Source organism: Gallus gallus, chromosome W (assembly GCF_016699485.2).
Source record: "Gallus gallus isolate bGalGal1 chromosome W, bGalGal1.mat.broiler.GRCg7b, whole genome shotgun sequence".
NCBI classification, from domain to species: Eukaryota; Metazoa; Chordata; class Aves; order Galliformes; family Phasianidae; genus Gallus; species Gallus gallus.
In genome coordinates, this window is record NC_052571.1 from 7794131 (window position 1) to 7820624 (window position 26494).

The 26494-nt window shown below is 42.0% G+C and overlaps 1 protein-coding gene across 10 annotated transcripts in view; it reads right to left on the reverse strand.

Annotated features, from left to right (window-relative positions):
• The window catches only part of NEDD4L (NEDD4 like E3 ubiquitin protein ligase), a 399166-nt gene that overhangs the window by 87241 nt on the left and 285431 nt on the right, over nt 1–26494 (reverse strand). For 9 of the 10 annotated variants that reach the window (XM_046905153.1, XM_046905152.1, XM_025144553.3 and 6 more), the window contains 6 exons: nt 10948–11079; nt 9383–9502; nt 7940–8137; nt 4453–4530; nt 3674–3728; nt 544–602 (listed from right to left, as the gene is read on the reverse strand). In XM_046905153.1, coding sequence (XP_046761109.1) covers nt 544–602; nt 3674–3728; nt 4453–4530; nt 7940–8137; nt 9383–9502; nt 10948–11079 — 642 coding nt within the window. The remainder of the gene's footprint in view (nt 1–543; nt 603–3673; nt 3729–4452; nt 4531–7939; nt 8138–9382; nt 9503–10947; nt 11080–26494) is intronic. The other variant, XM_040655256.2, reaches the window with a different exon arrangement.

Below are 26494 nucleotides of genomic sequence, written 5' to 3' on the forward strand. Positions count from 1 at the left end.
CCTGCTGGCCACCCCTCTTTTGAAGCAGCTTAGATACCTTTACTCTTCTGAGCTGCAAGAGCACACTGCTGGCTTTTATCCAGCTTTTTGTCCATCAGGACCCCCAAGTCCTTCTCCACAGGCCTGCTCTCAATGAGTTCTTCTCCCAGTCTATACTCATTTCTGGGATTGCCTTGACCCAACTGCAAAACCTTGCACTTGGCCTTGTTCAACCTCATTAGGTTCTCATGGGCCCACTTTTTGAGCCTGTCCAGGTCCCTCTGGATGGCATCCCTCACTTCCATTGTGTCAACTGCACCACTCAGCTTGGTGTCATCAACAAACTTGTTGAGGGTAAACTTGATTCCACTATCTATGTCATTGATAGAGATGTTGAAGAGCAGTGGTCCTGAGATGGACCCCTGGGGGACACCAGTTGTGACCGGCCTTCACTTGGACATAGTTATTAACAACAACCCTCTGGCTACGGCCATCCAACGAATTCTTTATCCACAGAATAGTCCAGGACCGTGTCAAAGGCCTTGCACAAGTCCAGGTACTTACTGGACCAGTAATTGCTGGGCTCTGCAGTCTGGGATCTTCCCATTGGGTAATTTTATTATCTGTAAATAAAGAAATATATATATCATTACTTCTCTGTTACCACGCTGTGAATTTACATGGGTTTTTTTTCCCTACAAATGTTTTCCCTACCATTTTTGCAACTTAGTATTTCAGAGTTAGAAAAGACTGCATTCACTCATCTCCATCAAATTCTCATCACGCTGTTTAGTTGAAAACCCTCATTCAAAAATGCAGAACTACAGAATAATCCAGTGTAATTACACTGCTTTTATTTCAACACCCGTAGTAGTAAACATTTTATTTGAACATGATCTTGGATTCAACTTGTATTAGAAATATACAGATTTTATGCCTGAGTGGTAAAGGAACCCAAACACTTTGTCAAATGATAGACAAAGTTTACTTATTCAAAATTCTGTATGAAGAGAGCCAAGGTTTAAAAATTCAAAAACATTCTGAATTTAAATTTGGATGTGAAGGGATAACAACTCTTTAGGAAAAAAAAAACAAACAAACTCCTAGACATTGATTTTAATTAAAACAATCATTAATTAGACAGTTATGGTATAAGAAATAATTCAGTTTTGATAAAGCAGATTTTGGCAGTAAGGTAACAGAATTTAATTATTTTCATATACAGCTTTCAAGAGCAGCAACAGCATTATAGAGTCATATAGTGAGGTTATACAGGACTACGGTGAAACTCTGCCGCCAGACAGCTGTTCCTCAAGATTCTGAACACAACAGTATGATGATGTTAATCATAAACATTAATACAATGCTCCAAAAACCAAACTCCATCTCCCACAAAATGCCATCTCCAATGGCAAGGTTTAAGTCACATTTCCTGCACTTGAAGGGTACTAATACTACGAATACACCTGTTAGGTACATGCTTTAATTTATAAACTGAATATTAAAGTAGTCAGGATTTTACATTCTGTAATTCTAGATTTGGGGAATAAAAACACTAAGTTTCAAGATAATTGTTTTTAAGGATACTATAAGTAAAAGCAAAGAGCTAAATCCACTTATTTTAAAATAACACATATATTTTCCATGTTCCTACAGTTGGAAAACCCCTAAGTTTTGAGCATCCCAAGTTAATTTTTAAATTGACTGGATTTTGTAAGCTGACACTCATTAAAAGTTACAAAAGAAAATTCAAAATGATCACACTTCGGGAAGTTTGATCTAGCAGTTAATTGAATATTAAATTACTGTTTTATTTTCCTTTACATATTAAGTCTATTTAGTGCTCGTGGCAATTATGGAGGAAGGCTGTCAGACCAACAGCTCCAGGAACCACACATACTGCACAGCTCACTGCCTGCCAGAGGCTGATTCCTGGGATGGTCTTTTTCATCTGGCTTCTTCTTGGTCAGTCACATTACCTTCTGCAACATTTACTGCTTTTATACCAATTCATTATTTATACCTACTTGAAACTAACAAGTACAAATGATGGTGGGTAAATTTCTATGAAATCAAAGGCAGAACTGGAAATGATTTAGTTTGTCCATTCCCTCTTACTGCCCTAGCATATGTTTAAGAGCATGTGCTGTCACTGATAAATCATTGCCTAAGCTGAACACTGAATGCTGTTGGCAGTCATTCACAAAATACTGAGCACAATTTTCTCACAATGGAGCTGCAACACATCCACTGTAATGCCCCTGGCATCACCTCTGCTTCTGGAATCCCCTGGGACAAAAAGGCTATCTGCTAGAAACAATTAGCATAATTAGCACCATCAAAACAAACAAACAACAACAACAACAAAAAAACGCATAAGTTTTATAAAGTCTGCTAAAAAGCTAAAAAAGTTCATATGGGGAATAGAGAGAGACTTCAGATACAAATAAATATATTTTTATTAAAAACATTAAATTATTTGTGGAAATGTATACCTTCAGAACTCCATTTACTTTTAGAGACTCAAAAACTTAATCTTTTCAAATCTAGGGAGGGTCAGCAACTATACAGAATTTTAAAAATGAAAGTTTTATTCTGTGACTTTTCAGAGGCATCACTTTAGCATAACTTGCCAGATTTGTTTCCGGACATCCATCGGTAGAAACAATTACAGAAGATATAAAGAATACTTCTTTACTAATATTTGAAAGAAGCTAATATTTTTCTTCATGAGTGTACTATTTCTGTTTTTTATTTAAAATTATGTATGCAATTTAGAAACAGTAATGATTTAGTAATGATTTAATAACTTTATATATATACACACACAACTACAAATATGCTAGGATTTAATATTGCTGATATTGAAGGAAAAACATAATATTGTCAAATGTGCATAATTATTTAAGATTTTAATTCTCTAGGTTTTGTGTAGCAAATATACACTCTTCCAATAGTTTTGTTAGTTATCTATTTTTATGAAGATTATCCTGTCAGTAGAAATACCCCATTAGAAAGTCCAGCTTAAGTCTTAAAAAAAAAAAAAAAAAAAAAAAAAAAGAACACCCTTTCTGTGCTGCTTTGTTTTTAAACAACAAAAACTAACAGTTGTTCTGAGGTGCTTCAACAAGACAAATCTACAATGAAACATCACTTACACTAGAACTTAACTAACAGAAGAACTGAATAGATATTAATGGGCTGGGTGCAATATAACATGCTATAAACAGGAAATAAGATCAGAATCAATGCTGCCATAAGACCTTCTCAGACAAGAAGAGAGAGAGTATTATCAGTGTTAATTTACCTGCTGCCTATATGTGAAGTTGTAGCCATATGATCTTTTCTCATCTTATTTTCTATTCTTAGTGTATATTTTAATTTATTAAAGTGCAAATACGCCATGGGATTATCAACAACAACAAAGAATCCAAAATATCAGCATGAACAAAAGAAACCAGAAAGAAGAAATGTTAATGTTTCACAAGTCAGAAAGGGACAAAGCTTGATGAGACAATTATAAGCAAGCTTTCAGTGAATATACAGTACTGTAGAAAGGCACTAAGCCTCTGTCTCAATGTCTCCACATATCAACACCTGGCTTCCTAAATGAAGAGTAAAATTATAAAGCTTTCACTTAGATATTTATTACTTCCCTTTGTCTAATTGCTGCAGTACCTGAGAGCTTACTTACTATGATCTATATAAAACATTCTTCCATCCAAATGTATTCTTTCCTCCCAACCAGGCTGGAAATGGGAAACAACAACAACAACAACAACAACAACAACAAAAAGAGAGAGAGAGAGAGAGAGAGAGAGAAAATAAGGGAAATACCACCACTCTCACATAGTGTGAAGCAATACTTTATCCATGCCAACTTAAATTGTCTGAAAGGTGCTTGTCAGGTAGAAAACACAAAAACAGATGCACTATGCTGACACCAAAAAATCTAGCAAATTTCAAAGCATTGGCTGTTTATCCAGGTGACTATATTCAAAATAGTAAATATTTTTTAAAATTTTGAAGTGGAAATTTCTTGCATTGAGGTTTATACCCATTTCCTACTATGAGGAAATGATCACAAAGAATAGATTGCTCATAATTTGTTAGGTTTGAGAGTTGCTGCTTCTACTTCTGAAACACCTATGGGTTATTGTAAATATTAGAGTGGAACAAGAATGTCTCACCTAGTCCTCAGTTCTTCAACGTTTCTTTAAAGTTCAAAGCTTTAGATAAGCAAACAAATATTTAATGACTTCAGAAATACTATGAGCTGGCTTCAAAGAGCCTGACTGATTCACTGATTTTTTTTTGTGTGAATTTTTTTTTGTGTTATAAACATTGCTTTAGGAGCTCCATAAAAGCAATGTGAGCAATGTATGTGTATGCATACAATATATGACTGCAACAGCAGATCAGTTCTTACAAGATAGCAAGTATATATTCAAATACATACATGTCCTTACTTACAGGAAGAGGGCCCAAATCATCAGGATTTAAAGAAGCTTTTGATCTCAAATGCACTGGAAATTTCAGACGTGGATCTTCCTGTAACATATATATGAAACTGTAAATCCAACAGATCAAGTCAGATCTACATATGAAGTCAAACACAGAAGTAGCTGGAAAAGCAATTTTCCTACATTACAATTATCATTTAATTTTTATGTTTTTGAGAATAAAATGCAAAACCAAAGCATATAAAAGTAACAAAACATTTCATATTTGTACTTGCCACATACTTATTTAGGATTAATAAATGGCAATGATTTTTTTTTAATGTTAAAAGATAGTGAGGGTAAGACCTTGACTCTATTAAGTGTGTTATTTCCAGAGCCCTATTCTTAACAATGCATGCATTCCTCTAAGTACCATTTAGATTCACATGTACATTTTTGGCTCTCAAAACTTAAAGAGAAATAAGCCATTCTGTTACAAAAAGGTTGGAAAAGAATGCAAATGAGCTTCTTAAATTTCTAGTAATACATAGATATCATGTTAATGAACAAATGAGGTAAAAAGAGGCAAGTAAAATAGGTCACACGATTTGGACAGACAGTGCTTGAGATTTCCACACACAGTCTATCCACATGCATCTGGAAACGTGACTAAGATCCTCCATTAGAAATATTTCCTGTAAATAGTTGCTACTGGGAATCTGAATAACATCAAATAAACATAAGTTCTACTCATATTTAAATAGTGATGTGAAATGCTGAGCCACCTTTGACATTTTTTCCTAGTTTATTTTTTTCTCCCACTTGTTGATCAAAACTGTAGAATTCTTGAAAAACAGATCCTCATGACATTAAACAAATAATAAAATAGATTCCGTTCACTGAAGATGAACTTAAATTACATTTATACAAAAGAAAATCTATTGAAACACAATAGAATTATGGACAGTCTCAAACTAAATACCTATCCAAATCTCCATCACACTGTATGCCTCTAAAACACAAACTTGGGTAATTTAAAAAAAGTACTTGTATGCAATGGTTTGTCAAGTATAAAAATGTCAAATACAAAATGCAAAACACTGTTGGATGCCCCTGTTTATTGCAGGGAAGTTGGACTAGATGTCACGGTTTTATGATTTTTGGTTATTGGTATTCCACATCATAACATCATGTAGTGCACTTGGAGTTACAGAGTTAATGCTCCAGTTCTGGGTACCTGTCTGGGAAGAGAACTTTTACATCCCCCAGAGGACTGTGCGTTGTTCTGTTACCATTTCCGCTCAGAGGGAGAACATTAATACCATCCACAGAACATTTTCCGCCCCTTCCCATTTGATCGTCTGACTTGTCTCTGTTGCAGGTGCTGTCTCGTCACAGCATTAGAGTAAGGCCTTCGGCTTTCGGACACTCTCCTTTAATTTGATTTATTAGCTTCAATTCTAATTATATTGTATTATATTGTATTATAGTGTGTTATCTTGCGTTCTGATATCTTATTTAGTAAAGTAGTTTGTTTCTCCTATATTGTTGCCACTGTTTTGTTTTGTTTTTTTGGCCCATCTCTCTACCATTTTTTCTTTTTTTTCTTTTTCCTTTTCCCTTTCCGGGGCATGGATCTGTGGGTCCCCCCCACCTCGCTAGTCACGGAACCAGGCTGAACAAGCCCATAAATGACCTTTAAAGGTCCCTTCCAACTCTAAGGATTCTATGATATATAAATCTACCAAAAACTATTTTCAGTGGATGTGTACAAATAAGTTTCCTTTCTCTGAGTTTAGCAATGGTACCACTACAGGCATTACGTGAAATTCGCTACTTAAGACAGTTGGTACTGTACATCATCGCATGGAGGATTCAGTCAGACACCTATATAATAGAATCACAGAATCCTTAGAGCTGAAAGGGACATCTGAAGGCCATCTAGCCCAGCTCCCCTGCAGTGAACAGGGACACCACAGCTAGATCAGTTTGCCCAGGGCCTTATCTAGCCTCGCCCTGAAAGTCTCCAGGGATGGGGTATCAACCACAACACTAGGTAACCTGATCCAGTGCCTCACCACCCTCACTGTAAAAGATTATTTCCTTATATCTAACCTAAATCTGCCCTCTTTAAGCTTTAAACCATGTCCTCTTGTTCTATCACCACAGACCCTGCTAAAGAGTCTGTCCCCTTCTTTCCTGTAGCTCCCCTTTAGATACTGAAAGGATGCTATCAGGTCACCTTGGAGCCTTCCCTTCTCCAGGCTGAAGAGCCCCAGCTCTCTCAGCTTGTCCTCATAGGAGAGGTGTTCCATACCATGGATTTTTGTGGCCCTTCTCTGGACACGCTCCAACAGGTCTATGTCTCTCCTGTACTAAGGGCTCCATATCTGCAGTACTCCAGGTGAGGCCTCATCAGTGCAGAGTAGAGGGGCAGGATCACCTCCCTTGACCTGCTGGCCACGTTTTTTTTGATGCAGCCCAGGATGCAGTTGGCTTTCTGGGCTGTGAGGGCACATTGCTGGCTCATGTCCAGCTTCCTATCAACCATGACATAGAATCATAGAATCAAAAAATCACAAGGTTGGAAAAGACCTACAAGATGATCTAGTCCAATCGTCCTCCTATCACCATTACTACCCACTAAGCTACTAAACCATATCTTGTAACACCTCATCCAAATGCCTCTTGAACATAGCCAGGGATGGTAACTCCACCACCTCCCTGGGCAGCCCATTCCAGTGCCTGACCACTCTCTGAGAGAAAAAGTTTTTCCTTATGTCTAACCTAAACCTCCTCTGGTACAACTTGTGGCCATTTCCTTGGGTCCTGTTTGTTGCCTGGGAGAAGAGGCAAAACCCCTCCTCATCACAACCTCCCTTCAGGAGGTTGTAGAGTGCAATGAGGTCTCCCTTGAGCCTCCTCTTCTCCAGACTGAACAATCCCAGCTCCCTCAGCCGCTCCTCATAAGACTTGTACTCCAGACCCCTCACCAGTTTCGTTGCCCTTCTCTGGGCACATTCCTGGGCCTCAATGTCTTTCTTGTAGTGAGGGGCCCAAAACTGAACACAGAATTCAAGGTGCGGCCTCACCAGAGCTGAGTACAGGGGGATGATTACCTCCCTGCTCCTGCTGGCCACACTATTTCTAATGCAGGCCAGGATGACATTGGCCCTCTTGGCCAATCAGCCCCAGGTCTTTTTCAGCAGGGCTGCTCTCAATCCTTTCATCCCCCATCTTGTACTGGTAATGGGAGTTGCCTTGACCCAGGTGCAAGACCTCGCATTTGGATTTGTTGAACTTCATGTTCACCTGGGCCCACTGCTCAAGCCTGTCTAGGTCCCTCTAGTGTGTCGACTATATCAGTTTTATGAAACATTAGGCTGACAAATTCCTCAAGTGGAACTTGAACCTTAAATACAAGACTAATGCCAAAGTAAAATAGAAGGTATATAGCCCAGAAAACAAAGCGGTAAAGACAAAAATATTTAAAGTTAATTATATAGAATTCCCCTTACCCATGTAGTAGTTTTAGTATTATGATCGATGAAGAAGGGCCTGCTGTTGGGTGCTATTCGCATCTCCCAGCCAGGAGGAAGGAAGCTTTGTGCAACTTTGTTCTGTGGTTTAGGAGAGCTGTAGGGTGAGGGCTGTAGAGACTGTGGGTTGGATAGTATGTCCTTCACTGCTCTGCGCACTGGAGAGTCCTTCATACCCTGCAGAAATAGAAGATATAGGTTTGCCAAATGTCACTTAATAAAAGAAACTGTATAAAACATGGTATCACAGCAAACAGGTTTACATTCCAGATGCAATTCATACAAGAATTAAGTGCTAGCACTGATTTCCTAGAATGTAGCTAAATTCTTAGTAATTAGCTACTCCTTGTAACTTACTAAGCTTTTTGCTTTGAAATAGTTTTATCACTTACCTTTGCAATGATAACATACTCAGTATTTACATCTGATTTTATATTTTACTGAAGCTGTCCTGCAGGTCAGTGTTTCATATTACAAAGGAAGAAATACAAGTATTGCTTCATGTGAATATATCACATTTTTAAATAGAAGAGTATTCTAAATGTGAAGTAACATTATCTATTTCTTAATGGATCCCTCAACTACAACTTCAGAAAGAACATTTAAACATGACTTTAAAACAAGTTCCTAAAATGAATGTAGATTTACACTTCCTATATCAGTTTGAAATCATAGATTTTCAACCATTTGTCCAAGGGAAAAGGTGAGAAAGGAGAAATAAGGCACTGCACTTTCAGTTTGATGATTAAAATTTTAAGAACTTACTCTCTGCAACACAGCAATGTTTAATTGATTCATGAGGTTTAATCATACATTTAGAAGTAAAACACAAATCATCCCTGATTGCATAGGAAGCCACATAAGTTATTTCTCTGATATGTTGCAGTAAACAACATTCAACAGTAATCTGAATTATTTTTAAAGATACTTAAATTGAAATTAATTTTAAAGATACTTAAATTAAATATCCTTTTGAAAGACAAGGAATATAGACCTGAATCAATATCTTAATTCCAAGAATGCAAAATCACTTGCATGGATTATTTTAAAAGTTATCACTGTCAAACGTTTCAACTGAAAAAATATTTCTGATTTTATTCAGCGCTTCAGCGCTTGTAAGGAGTCACAACAAGCCATGTTTCAGATATGCACAGATTAAGTCATAGCTGACCAAATCAAACTATCACATGTAAGACAGACTATTCATACACATCATTCAATCATCATCAAAGTTAAGTAACTCTGTTGTACAATATAAAGATCCAGGTGGAAAAATGCTAAAGAAAACAGCAACATTATGACAAAATTAACGATAGGGAATAGAGGCTGTGTAGCATAATTAAAGAGGAAATAAAAAGTTATAAAGATAACAAAGAGAGAAGTCAGATATAAGTGGTCTGTGTTGCTAACTGTGTTTCTCACCTCAAGTGGAGCAGATAAGGTTACTGTAGGTGAACTGAGGCTGCGAGGCCGTCTGATTTGAGGTTCACTTAAATGACTGTTGCTGTTTGCTGCTGACCCAACCATGCCATCTTCTGTAAACTATTTCAGACGCAAAACCAAGTTAGCCAGTCATCAGGAACAAAGTTCATCCAGAGTCAGGACATTTTAAAAATGATGTCAATATTTAGTATTAATATTATGATATACTAAGTATTCTATTTTAAAAATCATGGGATCATAGAATCAGAATGGTTTGGGTTGGAAGGGACCTTTAAGACCAACTAGTTCTAACACCCCTGCTATAGGCAGTGACACCTCCCACTAGACCAGGTTGCTCAAGCCCCATCCAGCCTGGCCTTGAATGCTTCCAAGGAGGGGGCATCCACAACCTAATTGAGCAGCCTGTTCCAGTGTCTCACCACCCTTGCAGTAAAGAATTTGTTCCTGATATCTACTATAAATCTACCCTCTTCCACTTTAAAACCATTTCTCCTCATCCTGTCACTACCTGCCCTTATGAAATGTTCCTCCCCAGCTTTCCTGTAGGCCCCCTTCAGGTACTGGAAGGCCTCTTTAAAGATCTCCTCAGAGCCTTCTCTTCTCCAGACTGAAGAGCCCCATCTCCCTCAGTCTGTCCCCATAGGGGAGGTGCTCCAGCCCTATGATAAACTTTGTGGCCTTCCTCTGGACCTGCTCCAACAACTCCATGTCATTCTTGTGTAGGGTGCTCTAGAACTGGATGCAGTACTTCAGGTGGGGTCTCACAAGAACAGAGTAGAGGGGCAGAATCACCTCTCTCAACCTGCTGGTCACAATTCTCTTGATGCAGCCCAAGATACAGTTGGCCTTCTGGGCTGCAGAAGCACGTTGCTGGCTCATGTTGAATCTTTCATTAATCAACACTCCCATATCCTTCACCTCAGAGCTGCTCTGAAGCCATTCTCCGCCCAATCTGTATCTGTGCTTGGGATTGCCCCAACCCAGGTGCAGAACCTCGCACTTGGCCTTGTTGAACTTCATAAGTTTGGCATGGTCCCACCTCTCAAGCCTGTCCAGGTCCCTTTGGATAGCATTCCTTCCCTCTAGTTTGTCAACTGCACCGCTCAGCTTAGTGCCATCTGCAAACTTGCTGAGGATGCTCTTGATCTCACTGTTCATGTCGCCTACAAAGATGTTAAATAACACCAGTCCCAACACCAATCCAATCAAGTACATTATTTAATATTAATAATATGACATTATTAATTAAACAACAGAACTTTCAAATTCAATCCTTAGAATGCACTTGTCTCTATTAGTGCTGTGTACCTCTCTGTAAATGCCTTCCATTGTAGCATCAACTTAATCTGTACCTCAATAAAGTTAAAAGAACAACAAAAAATCCCAATTGTAATTTTTCAAAGCAGTCCTGAGTTGTCATGACAGTGCTTTGAATGTTTTTAAAAATTCACAGTTCTGAAGAGCTGCTTCCACTGAAATTAAACTCAGTACATGTTAACTAAATGTATGCTATCTAAATGGAGCAATATGACAGATCTCCATACCTGTATAATGGGCCGTGTCCAGGTTGTGGTTCGATTGTTGTGATTGACATAGTAAGTACGGCCCTTTGCATCCTTTCTTTCTTCCCAGCCTGAAGGTAAGCCTGGTGTAGTGTGGACATAGGCCACTGAAGGCTGTTCAAAAAGAAATTACTATATTGTTATTTTTTTATTAGCTTAAAAAAATTAATGATGTCTATCCTTTGAAAAGAACTTGTTAACGTACATTATTCTAAAAACTATCAAACATGAAAAAATATGGTCTGAGATATAATCTAATCTGCACAGATTCAGGTATCTTTTTTCCAAACCCAGATAAGCTTAAGACCATGCTTTCCAGACAAGATCTCTCTAGTTCTGATCTTGTCTCTACCATAGGGTTTTGAGTCAATTGCAGCAAACTGCTTTGGATTTAAAAACTGAAGTCTGAACACCTTGTTGGTTACAAACATTGCATTCAGGGTTAGAGTGGAAATATACTGCTTTTCTAATGAAAAAGTTGCACAACAAAGACACTGTTGTAAAGAAAACACAGACAATGGGGCCAAAGGCACTAACTGTCATTAGACAAATTATGTTACTATTTAATACGATAACTATTCTACAAGAGACATCTTTTGTTGTTTCTGTGGGTAACAAAATATTCAGTGATTTAAACAAGTGGACATTTGTTTCTGAGACATACAGAAGAAATAAATATAGTATAAGAAAAACAGCAAAGCCTCTAGAGGAAAAATAGCCTAAAAGAAAATCTAATACTGAACCGATCTGCATCTGAAAGTGCATTTCAGAAGGGGAAGATGCCCAGGGAGTCAGATTACAATTCTAGACCACTAACTCATTATTCACGTTTAAGCTATGTCACTTTCTAGTTTGGGACTCCTTTTATCTTAAGACATCACTTGCTTGCAGAGGGGATAAAGAAAAGCTAATCTGACTGCCAGTGGAACTAAGAAGAAAATCAGGATATATAGAGCTGGTATTTTTCTGATAAAATCAATGTAAATACAAAGAGCTAGAGAGATAGAGGAATTTGTGCCATTTGCAGTAGATAGAGAGAAACTGATATGTTCTGCAGGACAGCATTCTTGCTCTCTAATGAAGCAGATGCTATCAACAATCTTGTCAAAGGTTTACAGGATGGTTCGGCCTGGTTCCATGACTAGCAGGGCGGCGGGATCTGCAGATCCACACCTCCAGGAAGGGGAAACAGGGGACCCTGAATAATTAAAAACAGCAGCAACGATCTGAGGAGAAACAAACTAATTTACTAAATATGGAATCGGAATGCAAGATAACACACTATAATACAATATAATAATACAATATAATTAGAAATGAAGCTAATAAATCAAATATAATGAGAGAAAGAGCATCCAAAAACAGAAAGGCCTTACACTAATGCTGAGGCAATGCGTGCGGTCGGGACAAGCAGCAAGGAGGAGAGCCAAAAAAGAGGAAAGAGCACGTCAGGTGACCTACCAAGGCCTTATATTTCTTCCCCTTGAGCAGAAATGAGAACAGAACAGCAAACAGTCTTCTGGGGAATGTATTAGTTCTTCTCATCAGGTAGCTAGACCTGGACCATTAATTCTTGAACTCCCAGTGCACTGCATCATCATGGAATCATAGAATCGCTAAGGTTGGAAAAGACCCACAGGATCACCCAGCCCAACCATTCACCCATCACCAATGGTTCACATTAAAACATGTCCCACAACACAACGTCCAAACGTTCCTTGAACACCTCCAGGGTCGGTGACTCCACCACCTCTCTGGGCAGCCCATTCCAGTGCCTGATCACTCTTTCAGAGAAGTAGTATTTCCTTACGTCCAACCTGAACCTTCCTCGGAGCAGCTTGAAGCCATTCCCTCTAGTCCTATCACTAGTCACACGAGAGAAGAGGCCAACTCCCAGCTCACTACAACCTCCCTTCAGGTAGTTATAGAGAGCAATAAGGTCTCCCCTGAGCCTCCTCTTCTCCAGACTGAACAATCCCAGCTCCTTCAGCCGCTCCTCATAAGGCCTGTGCTCCAGACCCCTCACCAGCTTTCTTGCCCTTCTCTGAACACGCTCCAGGGCCTCGATGTCTTTCTTGTAGTGAGGGGCCTAAAAGTGGACACAGTTCTCGAGGTGCAGCCTCACCAGGGCTGAGCACAGAGGGACAATTATTTCCCTGTTCCTACTGGAAACACTCTTTCTGATACAAGCCAGGATGCCATTGGCCTTCTTGCCACCTGGGCACACTGCTGGCTCATGTTCAGTCGAGCATCAATCAATACCCCCAGGTCCATTTCCTCTACACAGTCTTCCAGCCACTCTGCCCCAAGCCTGTAGCGTTGCCTGGGGTTGTTGTGGCCAAAGTGCAGGTCCTGGCATTTGGTCTTGTTGAACCTCATCCCATTGGCTTCAGCCCAGCTATTCAGCCTATCCAGATCCCTCTGTAGGGCCTCGCTATCTCCAGGCAGATTGACACTTCCAGCCAGCTTGGTGTCATCGGCAAACTTACTAAGGGTGCACTCAGTGCCCTCGTCCAGGTCATTAATAAAGATATTGAAGAGGACAGGCCCCAGCACCGACCCCTGGGGATGTGCCAGGCCATCAAATCCACACAGTCCCATACACTTTGTTATCCCTTTCCTCCCCTGGCTGGGGCAGGGCCTCTCTATTTGTTACCTCTGTCAGTCTTACAGCTATTGCTGTGTCCTGCAGCAACTGGAGCAATCACCTTTTTAGAGAAGTTCACCTTGGTGGTTGACCTGTCTTATAATTCTTTTACCCGTGCTTGAAGGGCAGGAGTGGGTTTTTTAATGCCACTTCTTCATATCTTCTCCATGGTCACGTAGGTAATGCCACAAGGCAAAACGTGACGTAGTCTTACTGTTGTCTCTTGCACGAGCAGGAGGACGTCTTCTTTTGATAGTTGAGACGTTGGATGATGCACGTTGGGAGGAAACCAATTTGATCAGTCCTTCTAGTGGGATGTTTTGGGAATCCTGGTCCCCATCAGTTGTATCTGATACCACCATGGATCCATCAGCATAAAGCACGGTAGACAGTTCATCCATCATATCTTCTTGATTGCTCTCCATTCTGTCCAGTTTTTCAGTTACTTTTGCAGTGGCTGAAACACAAGCTCATAGAGGGGTTAAATGTAACCCAAAGTCTTGAAGCTCATTAATCAGTTCATTGATAAGGGTCATTTTTCCGCTCTGCAATACATTGCTCCAAATGTACTGGCATACATTTCTGGTGCAGTCTTTGTGAATAGACGCCACATATTTGGTGCACACCTGACTCTCTCAGGATCATGCTCTTGGTCTGGATCGTAAGGAACGAAGGTGGGATTATGTAACATTTCCACCACGGCATATTCTCTCAAATAACGGATGCCTTTTTCCATATCAGTCAACTTCTTTTTCTCAGGCATCAAATCGTCTTTGGAGGGGTACTTTTCTTTTACAGCATCCGCTTCCAGAGGGTGAAGGCCTCATTCTGGCATATACTAATACCTTTGTGACAAGGAGTTATCTAGATCAATCTGTGCCTGTGACAGGGGGCAGCAGGCCCGTAGGCCCACAGGACCAAACTGGCAAGGGAAAGGGGGAAGGGTAGGGATATGGGAGCTGGGTCCAAAAAACAGAACAGCGGCAACGATCTATGGAGGAAAACTTAATTTTACTAAATATGATATCAGAATGCAAGATAACACAACGTAATGCAGTATAATTGAAATTGAGGCTAATAAATAAAATAAGAGAGAGAGTGTCCAAAACCAAAAGGCCTACTATGAACTGAAGGCTCACGACTGGGAAGCACACCCACACACTGCCAGGCAGTGAGCGAGAGGGAGCCAGAGAGAGAGATTCTGTGACTTCCTCCTGTGGTTTATCTTACTCTCAGAACGTGAATTCGTCAGGGATTTGTAGTTCTTCTTTTCTGAGAACCAGGTATCCGGAAAGTTGTCAGTCCACGGAGCTGGAGTATTAACTCTTTAATTACCTGTGCTTTACATGATGTTATGATGTGGAACACAGATAACAAAATTATAAAACCATGACATTCCACCCCTTATTCTACATCACTACATTATGCTTAATATATATACATATATATAAACAAACAATAATGAAAATGCATTACACATACATGTTTATATACATATATATACATAGAACTACTGCCTGCACTACCCCAACATCAAATTCCCTTGTGGTACACACTGGACATCTCCATCTTTCTGCATCACCCACCAAGTAGACCCAAGTCCCTGGGCAAAATCAGTTCCACAAAAAGGTTTGCCCTTTCCAGAGGCTGGAAGGACCCAAACCACTTTTTCCAACATGCTCTCTGCATGTACTACAGGGACTTTATCTCCCCCTATAGTATCTAGGGAGCTGGATTGGGTAGGACCATCACGATTGATAGATCCTGTAGTGTTGACCAACCAGGTGGCTTCTGCCAGATGCTTCTCCCAGTGCTTAAATGTTCCACCACCCATTGCTTTCAACATAGTTTTTAACAACTCACTGTATTGTTTGATCTTACCAGAGGCTGATGCGTGATAGCGGGTATGATAAATCTATTCAATGCCATGTTCTTTGGCCCAAGTATTTACAAGAGAATTTTTGAAATGAGTCCCATTATCTGATTCAATTCTTTCTGGAGTGCCATGTTTCCATAGGACTTATTTCTCCAGACCTAATAGGGTGTTTCAGGTGGTTCCATGGGGCACTGCATATCTTCGATCCACCCAGTGGTTGCCTCCACCGTGTTAAGCGCATAACGCTTACCATCGCCTGTTTGTGGCAAGGCGATATAGTCAACCTGCCATTCCTCCCCATATTTATACTTTTGCCATCGCCCTTCCCCCCAGAGAGGTTTCATCCTCTTGGCTTGTTTAATTATGGCACATGTTTCACAGTCATGAATAACCTGTGCAATAGCATCCATAGTTAAGTCCACCCCTTGATCTCTAGCCGACTTATATGTTGCATCCCTTCCTTGATGGCCCAAAGTCTCATGGGCCCACCAAGCCAGAAATAATTCACCCTTGTTTTGCCAGTCTAAATAGCTAAGATCGCCTTCTCAGTTGGAGTGTAGCACTCTTCAGACCCCCTGTACGCTTGACTCCGAAATGTCAGTGGTCCGCCTCAGATCTCTCCTGAGGCTCTTTGCCACAGACTCCAAGTAGGATTTTTCTCTCCAGCAGCAGTGTAGAGGTTGTTCTTCACATCTTGTTCCATCCATACTGGCCTCAGGGCCACGGCATGGGATATCTCCTGCTTAATCTGCTCAAAAGCCTGCTGCTGTTCAGGACCCCATGAAAAATTACAATAAGGCTGTAGTTTGGAACATTCTCCAAAAGCCCTCTACACCCAGAAAAGATTGTGTCTCTCTCTTGCTAGTGGGTTGAGACACTGCAGTGATTTTGTCAATCACATCTGCTGGGATGTGATGACGTCCATCTTGCTACTTTATGCCTAGGAACTTAAATTCCTGGGAAGGTCCTTTCACTTTGCTTTGCTTAATAGCAAAACCAGCTTGCAGAAGAAATTGGATTATTTGCTCTCCTTTCTCAAAAGCATCCTCTGCTGTATCGCCCCACACAACAATATCATTGCTGTACTGCAGGTGCTCAGGAGCACTGCCCTGTTCCAGTGCAGCTTGGATCAATGTGGGAATACAAGAAAAACTGTTCAGAGCAGCAGCTGTGTAGCAAGATAAACAGCATGAGAACCAAGGACATCTCTAGAAGAAAAAAGAATAGCTCACGGCTCTGATGGGATAAGCGCCCACATGAACGGCTGAAGAGTGTTTGTAGAATGCTTTGTTGACATGTAAAGGTGGATGGGAAAGTTGTAGGGGTGGATGGGAAAGTTGTAGGGGCGGATGGGAAAGCTAGAAAAAGAAAACTTGTGAAGGTATATAAGTGATGTGAGAACTTGTAATAAATGATTTGGATCGTTCACATCTGAGTTCGTGCATCAGACGCTGCAAATGGCACCCACTGCGTGGGACAAATCAAGCCGAGGCTGAGCAAGCCCGGTCCAGCAGCGTCACCCGTCTGAACTACGGAGAGATTGTTTTGCGCATGCCCGAACCATTCTGCAGGACAGAAGGTGAGCAGTCATGAACTATGGGGAGTTCACTAACAAAGGAGCAACAAGTAAATCTTGAAGTATTACAGTTCCCACAGGGTAAAGCAATGCCCCTTGAGGATATGAGTTTGTAGTAGAATAAAAGAAATAATAAATAACTTTTTGGGTTTTGGAATATTGAGTGGATAGGAATCCAAATACAAGACCCCAATCTTGCCATTGAAAAATTGGATGGCAAGAGCTATAGTTTGGTACAAGATTTGAGGGCAATTATTGAAGATATACAACCCATGGAGGCAAATCCATACACTTCATTAACCAAGTTAAGGAATGGGTAGATGGAGTTTGCTGTTCTGGATTTGAAGGACACCTTTTTCTGCCTGGTTTTGCCAAAGAAAGTCTAAAATTATTTGCCTTTGACTAGGAAAACCCCAATAGGGGAAAAAAAATAATAATTAAAAAAAATAAAATAAAAAAATTCAGTTAACCTGGACAGTGTTACCCAGGGTTGTGAGAACAGCCCAGTGATTTTTGAGAACTGGTCAGCTCATGATCCTGAGACTTGGGTTCCTCCACTCCAAGGTGGAACTTTAGTGCAGTACATGGATGCCACAGTAACAAAAGAGGACTGTGTACAGCGGACTGTGAGTTTGCTGAATTTATTGGTTTCCATGGTTATCAAGTTTCTCAACAGAAAGCTCAACTGATGAAAGAGAAGGAAGGAAGCAACTTGCAAAAGGCCCAGAACACCGACACAGAGCTGCCTCCAAACCGGCAGTGTGCTACTGCATGGAGACTGTCTGTGCCAGCTGTCACGGAGTTACCTAGATAGATCTGTGCCCGTGACAGGGGGCCGGTAGGCTTGTGGGCCCCCCTCCCCCTTCACTTCCCGAGAAAAACGAAGCGGTGGCAACAATCTAAGAAGGAGAACTTATTTTACTAACTATGATGTTGAGATGCAAGATGACACGATACAATACAATCTAATTGGGAGTAAGTATAATAAACCAAATGGAATGAGGGAGAGAGAGCGAAAGAGCGATAGAGAGGGAGAGAGAGAGAGAGTGAGAGAGTTTCCGAAACCGAAAGCCTTACTTGATGAAGGCGCCCGGCTTGGAAAGCACACCCACTCCTCTCCCGGCAGCAAGCGAAAGTGAAGAAGCACCGCGCGCAACCAGATGACGTATCTTCTGTGATGTGTCTTCCTTCTCTGACCGTGAGGTCCTCTGGGATACGTAGTTCTTCTCTTTTGTCCATGATGTTATGATGTGGAATACCAATAGCGAAGTTACAAAACCATGACATTCCACCCCTTATTCTACATCATTATATCATGCTTAATACATATACATAGAACTACTGACTGCACTCCCCCAACATCAAATTCCCTTGTGGTACACATTGAACATCCCCATCTTTCTGCATCACCCACCAAGTGGAGCCAGGTCCCTGGGCAAAAACAGTTCCACGGAGAGGTCTGCCCTTTCCAGAGGCTGGAAGGACCCAAACTGCTTTTCCCAACATGCTCTTTACATGTACTACAGGGACCTTATCTCCCTCTACAGTATGTAGGGAGCTGGAATGGGTAGGACCATCACGATTGATAGATCCCCTGGTGTTGACCAACCAGATGGCTTCTGCCAGATGCTTCTCCCAGTGCTTAAATGTTCCACCGCCCATTGCCTTCAGCATAGTTTTTAACAACCCATTGTATCGTTCAATCTTACCAGAAGCTGGTGCATGACAGGGAATATGATAAATCCATTCAATGCCATGTTCTTTGGCCCAAGTATTTATAAGAGAATTTTTAAAATGAGTCCCATTATCTGATTCAATTCTTTCTGGGGTGCCATGTCGCCACAGAACTTGTTTCTCAAGACCTAATATGGTATTTCTGGCGGTAGCATGGGGTACTGCATATGTTTCAAGCCACCCGGTGGTCGCTTCCACCATGGTGAGCACATAACGCTTACCATTGCAGGATCGTGGCAAGGTGATATAGTCAATCTGCCACGCCTCCCCATATTTATACTTTTGCCATCGCCCTTCCTCCCAGAGAGGTTTCATCCTCTTGGCTTGTTTGATTATGGCGCATGTTTCACAGTCATGAATAACTTGTGCAATAGCATCCATAGTTAAGTCCACCCCTCGGTCTCTAGCCCACTTATACGTTGCATCTCTCCCTTGATGGCCTGAGGCCTCATGGGCCCACCGAGCTAGAAATAATTCACCCTTGTTCTGCCAGTCCAAGTCTATTTGAGCCACCTCAATTTTGGCTGCCTGATCTACGTGATGGTTATTTTTCTGTTCTTCCGTAGCCCGACTCTTGGGCACATGAGCATCTACGTGGCGCACCTTTACCACCATATTCTTTATTCGGGCAGCAATGTCTTTCCACAGTTCAGCAGACCAAATAGGTTTACCTCTCCGTTGCCAGTTATTTTGCTCCCACTGCTGTAACCACCCCCATAAGGCTTTCGCCACCATCCATGAATCAGTATAAAGATAAAGAACTGGCCACCCCTCCCGTTCAGCGACATCTAAGGCTAGTTGGACAGCCTTGACCTCTGCAAACTGACTTGATTCTCCTTTTCCTTCAGTGGCCTCTGCAACTTGTCGCACGGGGCTCCACACAGCAGCTTTCCATCTGCGATACTTCCCAACAATACGACACGATCCATCTGTGAACAGGGCATATTTCTTTTCATTTCCTGGTAGTTCATTATATGGTGGGGCCTCTTTGGCACGTGATACCTCTTCTCCTGGTGATGTTTCAAACTTTTTACCTTCAGGCCAGTCCATGATCACCTCTAAGATTCTTGGACGACTGAGGTTCCCCATTCAAGCTCGTTGTATAATCAGTGCAATCCACTTGCTCCAAGTGGCATCAGTGGCGTGATGGGTGGAGGGAACCTTTCCTTTAAACATCCAGTTCAGCACTGGCAGTCGAGGTGCCAGGAGGAGCTGCGTCTCAGTACCAACCAGTTTGGAAGCAGCCCTAACCTCCTCATACGCGGTTAAGATTTCCTTCTCAGTTGGAGTGTAGCCTCGGGTCTCCCCTGAGGTTCTTTGCCACAAGCTCCAGGTGGGACCTTTCTCTCCAGCAGCAGGGTAGAGGATGTTCTTTACATCCTGTCCCGTCCGTACTGGCCCCAGAGCCACGGCACGGGCTATCTCATGTTTGATCTGCTCAAAAGCCTGCTGCTGTTCAGGACCCCATGTAAAATCATTCTTCTTCCGCGTCACTTGATACAGGGGGCTTACAATAAGGCTATAGTCTGGAACATGCATCCTCCAAAAGCCCACTACACCCAGAAAAGATTGTGTCTCTTTCTTATTAAAGGGTGGAGACATGGTAGTGATTTTGTCAATCACATCTGCTGGGATGTGACGGCGCCCATCTTGCCACTTTATACCTAGGAACTGAATCTCCTGGGCAGGTCCTTTCACTTTGCTTCGCTTAATAGCAAAACCAGCTTGCAGAAGAATTTGGATTATTTGCTCTCCTTTCTTAAAAACATCTTCTGCTGTATCGCCCCACACAACAATATCATCAATGTATTGCAGATGCTCAGGAGCACTGCCCTGTTCCAATACAGTTTGGATTAATCCGTGGCAAATGGTTGGGCTGTGTTTCCACCCCTGGGGCAAACGGTTCCAAGTATACTGAATGCCCCTCCAGGTGAAGGCGAACTGTGGCCTGCACTCTCTGGCCAGAGGAATGGAAAAGAAGGCATTAGCGATGTCAATGGTGGCATACCACTTGGCTGCTTTTGACTCCAATTCATATTGGAGTTCTAGCATGTCCGGCACAGCAGCACTCAGTGGGGGTGTGACTTCATTCAGGCCACGGTAGTCTACCGTCAGCCTCCATTCTCCACTGGCTTTACGCACTGGCCATATGGGGCTGTTAAAAGGTGAATGGGTTCTGCTGATCACTCCTTGACTTTCTAGTTGACGAATCAACTTATGAATAGGGAGCAAGGAATCCCTGTTGGTTCGATACTGCCGTCTATGCACTGCTTTTGTGGCAATTGGTACCTGCTGCTCTTTTACTTGCAGCAACCCCACAGCAGACGGATCTTCTGACAGGCCAGGCAAAACAGATAGCTGCTTAATGTTGTCTGTATCTACAGCAGCTATTCCAAAGGCCCATCGATACCCCTTAGGATCCTTGAAATGCCCCCTTCTGAGGTAATCAATACCCAGTATGCATGGAGCCCCTGGGCCAGTCACAATAGGATGCTTTTGCCAGTCTTTACCAGTGAGGCTTATTTTGGCCTCCAACACAGTCAGTTCTTGAGAACCCCCAGTCACTCCAGAAATATGGACTGATTCTGTCCCTTCATGATTCGAGGGCATTAGAGTGCACTGTGCACCGGTATCCACCAATGCCTTATATTTCTGTGGTTCTGATGTGCCAGGCCATCGGATCCACACAGTCCAATAAACTCTGTTATCCCTCTCCCTCCCCTGACTGAGGGCAGGGCCCCTCTATTCATTACCTGTGGTAACTGGAGCAACTACACTGGTGGTTGGTCTGTTCTGTAATTCTCTCACGCGTGCTCGCAGTACGGGAGTATCTTGATCGTGCCACTTCCTCATATCTTCTCCATGGTCACGGAGATAACGCCACAAGGCAACACGCGAAGCCGTCCTGTTGTTGTTTCTCACTCGAGCAGGAAAGCGTTTGCCTTCGGTAGCTGAAATTTTTGATGTTACAGGTGAGGAGGGGGATCCATCTTCTTTAATTAATTGGATTTTCATTAGTTTGATAAGCTCTTTCATTAGGCCCCTTTGCTTATCTTGATCGTCGTCAAACGTTTCCGATACTATTACGGGTTCTACAGGTTCATCACGATTAATCAATAGGGACATCTGCTCTTCTACATCACCCAGTCTGTTTGCTAACTCTGTGACGGCTGAAATGGAAACGTGGGTTGGGGGTAGATGCTGCTCATAGTTTTGGAGTGTAAGAATCAATTCGAAGACTAGGGGTCTTCTCTGTTGGTCCTCGTATCTGTGGAATGTGGCTAATAGTGTGGGGGCGTATCTGTCTGGTGCTGCTCTCGTAAGTTTTTGCCATATTTCAGGTGTTGTCCTCACTCTCTCCGGATCATGGTTTTGGCGTGGATCATTAGGAACAAAATTAGACTCATATAACATTTCCACCAGGGCTATTTCCCTCAAATACTGGATACCTCTCTCAATTGTATTCCACGTTTTCTTTGCAGGCTGCAGAAGTTCTTTGTAGGGATACCTTTCCTTCACAGCTATTAGTATTCGGTCCCAGAGGGTTGCAGCTTCATCCAAACATCTACTAATTGCTCTGTCGATGGATTTGTCTCCGGCAATGTCTCCTAATTGGCGTGCTTCATTACCATCTAGAGACAAGCTACTGGCCCCACCATCCCAACAGCGAAGCGACCAGGTGACAACAGTTTCATTCGGGCGTCGTTCAAATTCCTTTCTTGAGCTTAGGATCTCAGACATCTTGAGAGGTCGACGAACAGTAATAGAGATCTCCTCTTCATCGCTGTCCTCTTCGTGCCTCTTAGTTTTTGCTTTTGCTTTTCTTGGTTCTGAGGAAGTCCCCTCACCTGGATCTTCCTCTACCACCTCCTCTTCCACTTCCTCTCCTTCTTCTTCTTCCTTTTTTCGCTCTAGACGCGAGGACACCCGCTTCCATTTCTTGCCTTCTACAGGGGCTGCTGACACTGTTACTGGTGTCTGCTGTGACTGATCAGGTCTGACTTGGAGATTTCCCACTTCGGCTTGCACCTCCGCTCGGAAACTGTCTCTCCAGAACAGTACTATACAGGGCGCGGTAGGCACAAGCCAAGCCCCAGATGAGCCGTGCCTCCTTTGATCTATCTAAGCCGCACTGCCCCTGACTCAAATGCTGGCTCAGTTTCTCGGGAACCCACAGATGTTCAGGGGTGAAATCCCATGGCACGGCGGGTCCCCACGGTTCTAAAATTCTTCCTAAACCTTTCCATATTCCTTGCCAGTCATCATTCTCTGGTCTTGGAGGAGGCTCCTTCCACTTAGCACGAATGAACAGGAATATATTCAAAGATATCGATAATATGCACAAAAATATGAGCACTGACTCGGTATTCGAAAAAACGTTCAACAAACTGGGAGGGAAGCCTAGAAACCGGTTCGAAGGTCTCAAAATTCAAATTATACCACATTGCATAAAGCCACCAGGCAGGTGCCTCTATCAGGGCCCTCACTTGGTTGTATATGAATACAACTCCACAGCAAGACATGAAGAGGTTAATTATAGACCGGTAACTGGCAAGGAACATGATAGCTTTTAATCCCTTATACAGTGCTCTGACAATACAGAGCAACCTCATAGTTGATAACTGCTAACGTAAGGGGGAATGAAGAGAAGGAGAAAAAAAAAAAAAAAACAAACGGGAACCACTCGGTACAGTGTCTGGAGTTTGGCGGACTGCCCAGGCTATAATCTAATCTATGAAGGTCACACCAGCACCAGCAATGCTTTGTAGTCTCACAGTCTGGCCTAACGAAATCCTTTTTTTCTTACTAACGTTAAAGCTTCAGATGAATCTTGCCCGCATTCTCCACCAAAATTGTCACGGAGTTACCTAAATAGATCTGTGCCCGTGACAGGGGGCCGGTAGGCTTGTGGGCCCCCCTCCCCCTTCACTTCCCGAGAAAAACGAAGCGGTGGCAACAATCTAAGAAGGAGAACTTATTTTACTAACTATGATGTTGAGATGCAAGATGACACGATACAATACAATCTAATTGGGAGTAAGTATAATAAACCAAATGGAATGAGGGAGAGAGAGCGAAAGAGCGATAGAGAGGGAGAGAGAGAGAGAGTGAGAGAGTTTCCGAAACCGAAAGCCTTACTTGATGAAGGCGCCCGGCTTGGAAAGCACACCCACTCCTCTCCCGGCAGCAAGCGAAAGTGAAGAAGCACCGCGCGCAACCAGATGACGTATCTTCCGTGATGTGTCTTCCTTCTCTGACCGTGAGGTCCTCTGGGATACGTAGTTCTTCTCTTTTGTCCATGATGTTATGATGTGGAATACCAATAGCGAAGTTACAAAACCATGACACCAGCCAACGAGACCTACAGGAAGAACCACTGGATGATGCGGAGGATTCCTGGATTCATCGACGGAAGCAGTTTTGTGAGACAAGGAAACTGTAAGGCAGGATATGCAGTAACTGCTACTGACAAGGTAACTGAAGCAAAACCATTACCTGTGGGGACTTCCACTCAGAAGGCTGAAATAACTGCTTTGACAAGAACCTTAAATATATGGACAGATGCTAAATATGCTTTTGGGGTGGTACCCACGCATGGTACCATCTGGAAAGAGCAAGGATTGCTTACACACAAGGAAAACAAATTTAGCATAATGTAAATCTACCAAAGAGCGTGGCTGTTATGCATTGTAAAGAACATCAGAAAAGTGACACTGTACAGGAAACTGGTAATATGATGGTGGATCAGGTGGTAAAACAGGCAGCTGAGGGAAAAGAAATTGCTGAACTGACTTTAATTCCGGATGGTAACCTTAAAATCTCTGAACCAGAGTCAGAACCTATAAGGTATTCTAGAGAGCATAGGAATCTAATTAATGATGTAAAAGGGAAGAAAGCAAGCTGACAGATGAGTGCATACTCAGATGGACACATTGTTGTGCCCTTTAGTATTTTATGGAAATTGGTTCTAAGGGAACATAATAAAAGATATTGGGGGAACAGACACTACAAAGTAATTATTTGATCCTAGTACCAGGAACAGGGTACAAGTGGGGCCTATTGGGAAAGGGAACATTCCAGGGCAACAATGGCAAATTGATTTTTTTGAAACTGCCAGGAAAAAGGAGGATTTTGTTATATTCTAGTTCTAACCAATACCTTTTCAGGGTGGCCAGAGTAACCAAGGTATTGTTGCAGGAGATTATTCCAAGGTTTGGGGTTCCTGCAACAATATCCTCCAACCTGGGAACTTACTTTACTGCAAAGATTGTCCAACAGGTCAGTAAGCTATTGGGAATAGACTGGCAATTGCACATATCACACAGACCAGAGGCAAGTGGTCAGGTGGAAGAGATGAACCACCTAATCACAGGTTGTAAAATTGGGCCAGGAATCTGGACTATCCTGGCCACAGTCATTGCCTTTGGCTCTCCTTAGGACCAGAACGAAACCTAGGGCCAAAGAGGGGTTAAGTCCTTTCAAAATACTGTACCAAAGGCCTTATATTGTACAAATGGGGATCTCTACCTGGATAGGGAGTGAAATACTGGGTATGTGATAAGTCTACAGGAATAGCTTTGGGAAATAAAAAACTGGTTCTAGGAACTAGAGCCCAAGGCCTTGATGGCTCTATACATAATATTTTACCAGGAGATTATATGTATATACTAGATCTCTTTCAGATTCGCCCCTGGAACCAAGGTGGGTAGGTCTGTTCCAGGTGCTGCTAACGTCCCACACAACAGTAAAAATTAAAGAACAAGCATTGTGGATACATCATACTAGAGTTAAGAAGGTCCCTCGAACACAATGGGAATCGATGTCAGCTAGACCTTTAAAATTGTGAATACAAAGACAGTAATGTGGGCTCTTGTAATTGTTAGAAATGTTAATTTGGTAAGTGCAGCGTTTGATGTAAATGCTTATGTATCTCTTGAGAAAAACATCATTGCAAAGTATATTAATATCAGTAATTGTTCGGTATGTGGGCAAGCTGATGATTTTTCTTGTAGTCCCTGATGAGTTTAAGGCGAGAAATCAAATTGTTGTAGGGTTTGAGTCACTGTCCTGGTGGGTGACAATCAACAAGAATGTAGATTGGATTAACTATATTTATTATAATCAACAGAGACTTATAAATTATACAAAGAGTGCAATAAAGGAAATTGCAGAACAGTTAGATGCCACAAGTAGGATGGCCTGGGAAAATAGGATCGGCCAAGATATGATGCTAGCTGAAGAAGGGGGTGTATGTGTAATGCTGGGTATCTCTTGTTGCACCTTCATCCCCAGTAACACAGCTCTGGATGGCATAATGACTAAGGCATTGCAAGGGCTTACCACCCTTACCAATGAACTGGCAGAAAAATCAGGAATAGATACTTCTAACACTGGCTGATTGGAGTCCTGGTTTGGTAATGGAAGGGGGTGATTGTATACACATGTACTTCTTTGATTATAGTAGCAGGAGCCCTGATGACCATTGGTCCCCCTGTGTGAGGGGACTGGTACAACGACTGATCAAGACAGCACTATTGAAGCAAACACCAATGGAGCCACCACCATATTTGGATAAAATGATGGTATTAGAGGAGATGGGAAAATAAGAAAGTTAAGAGGAGGGAGATGTTTATAAAAGTGAACCTTAAAAAAAAAAATTGCAGAAATCAACAACGTATAAAAAAGGGGGGGGGAA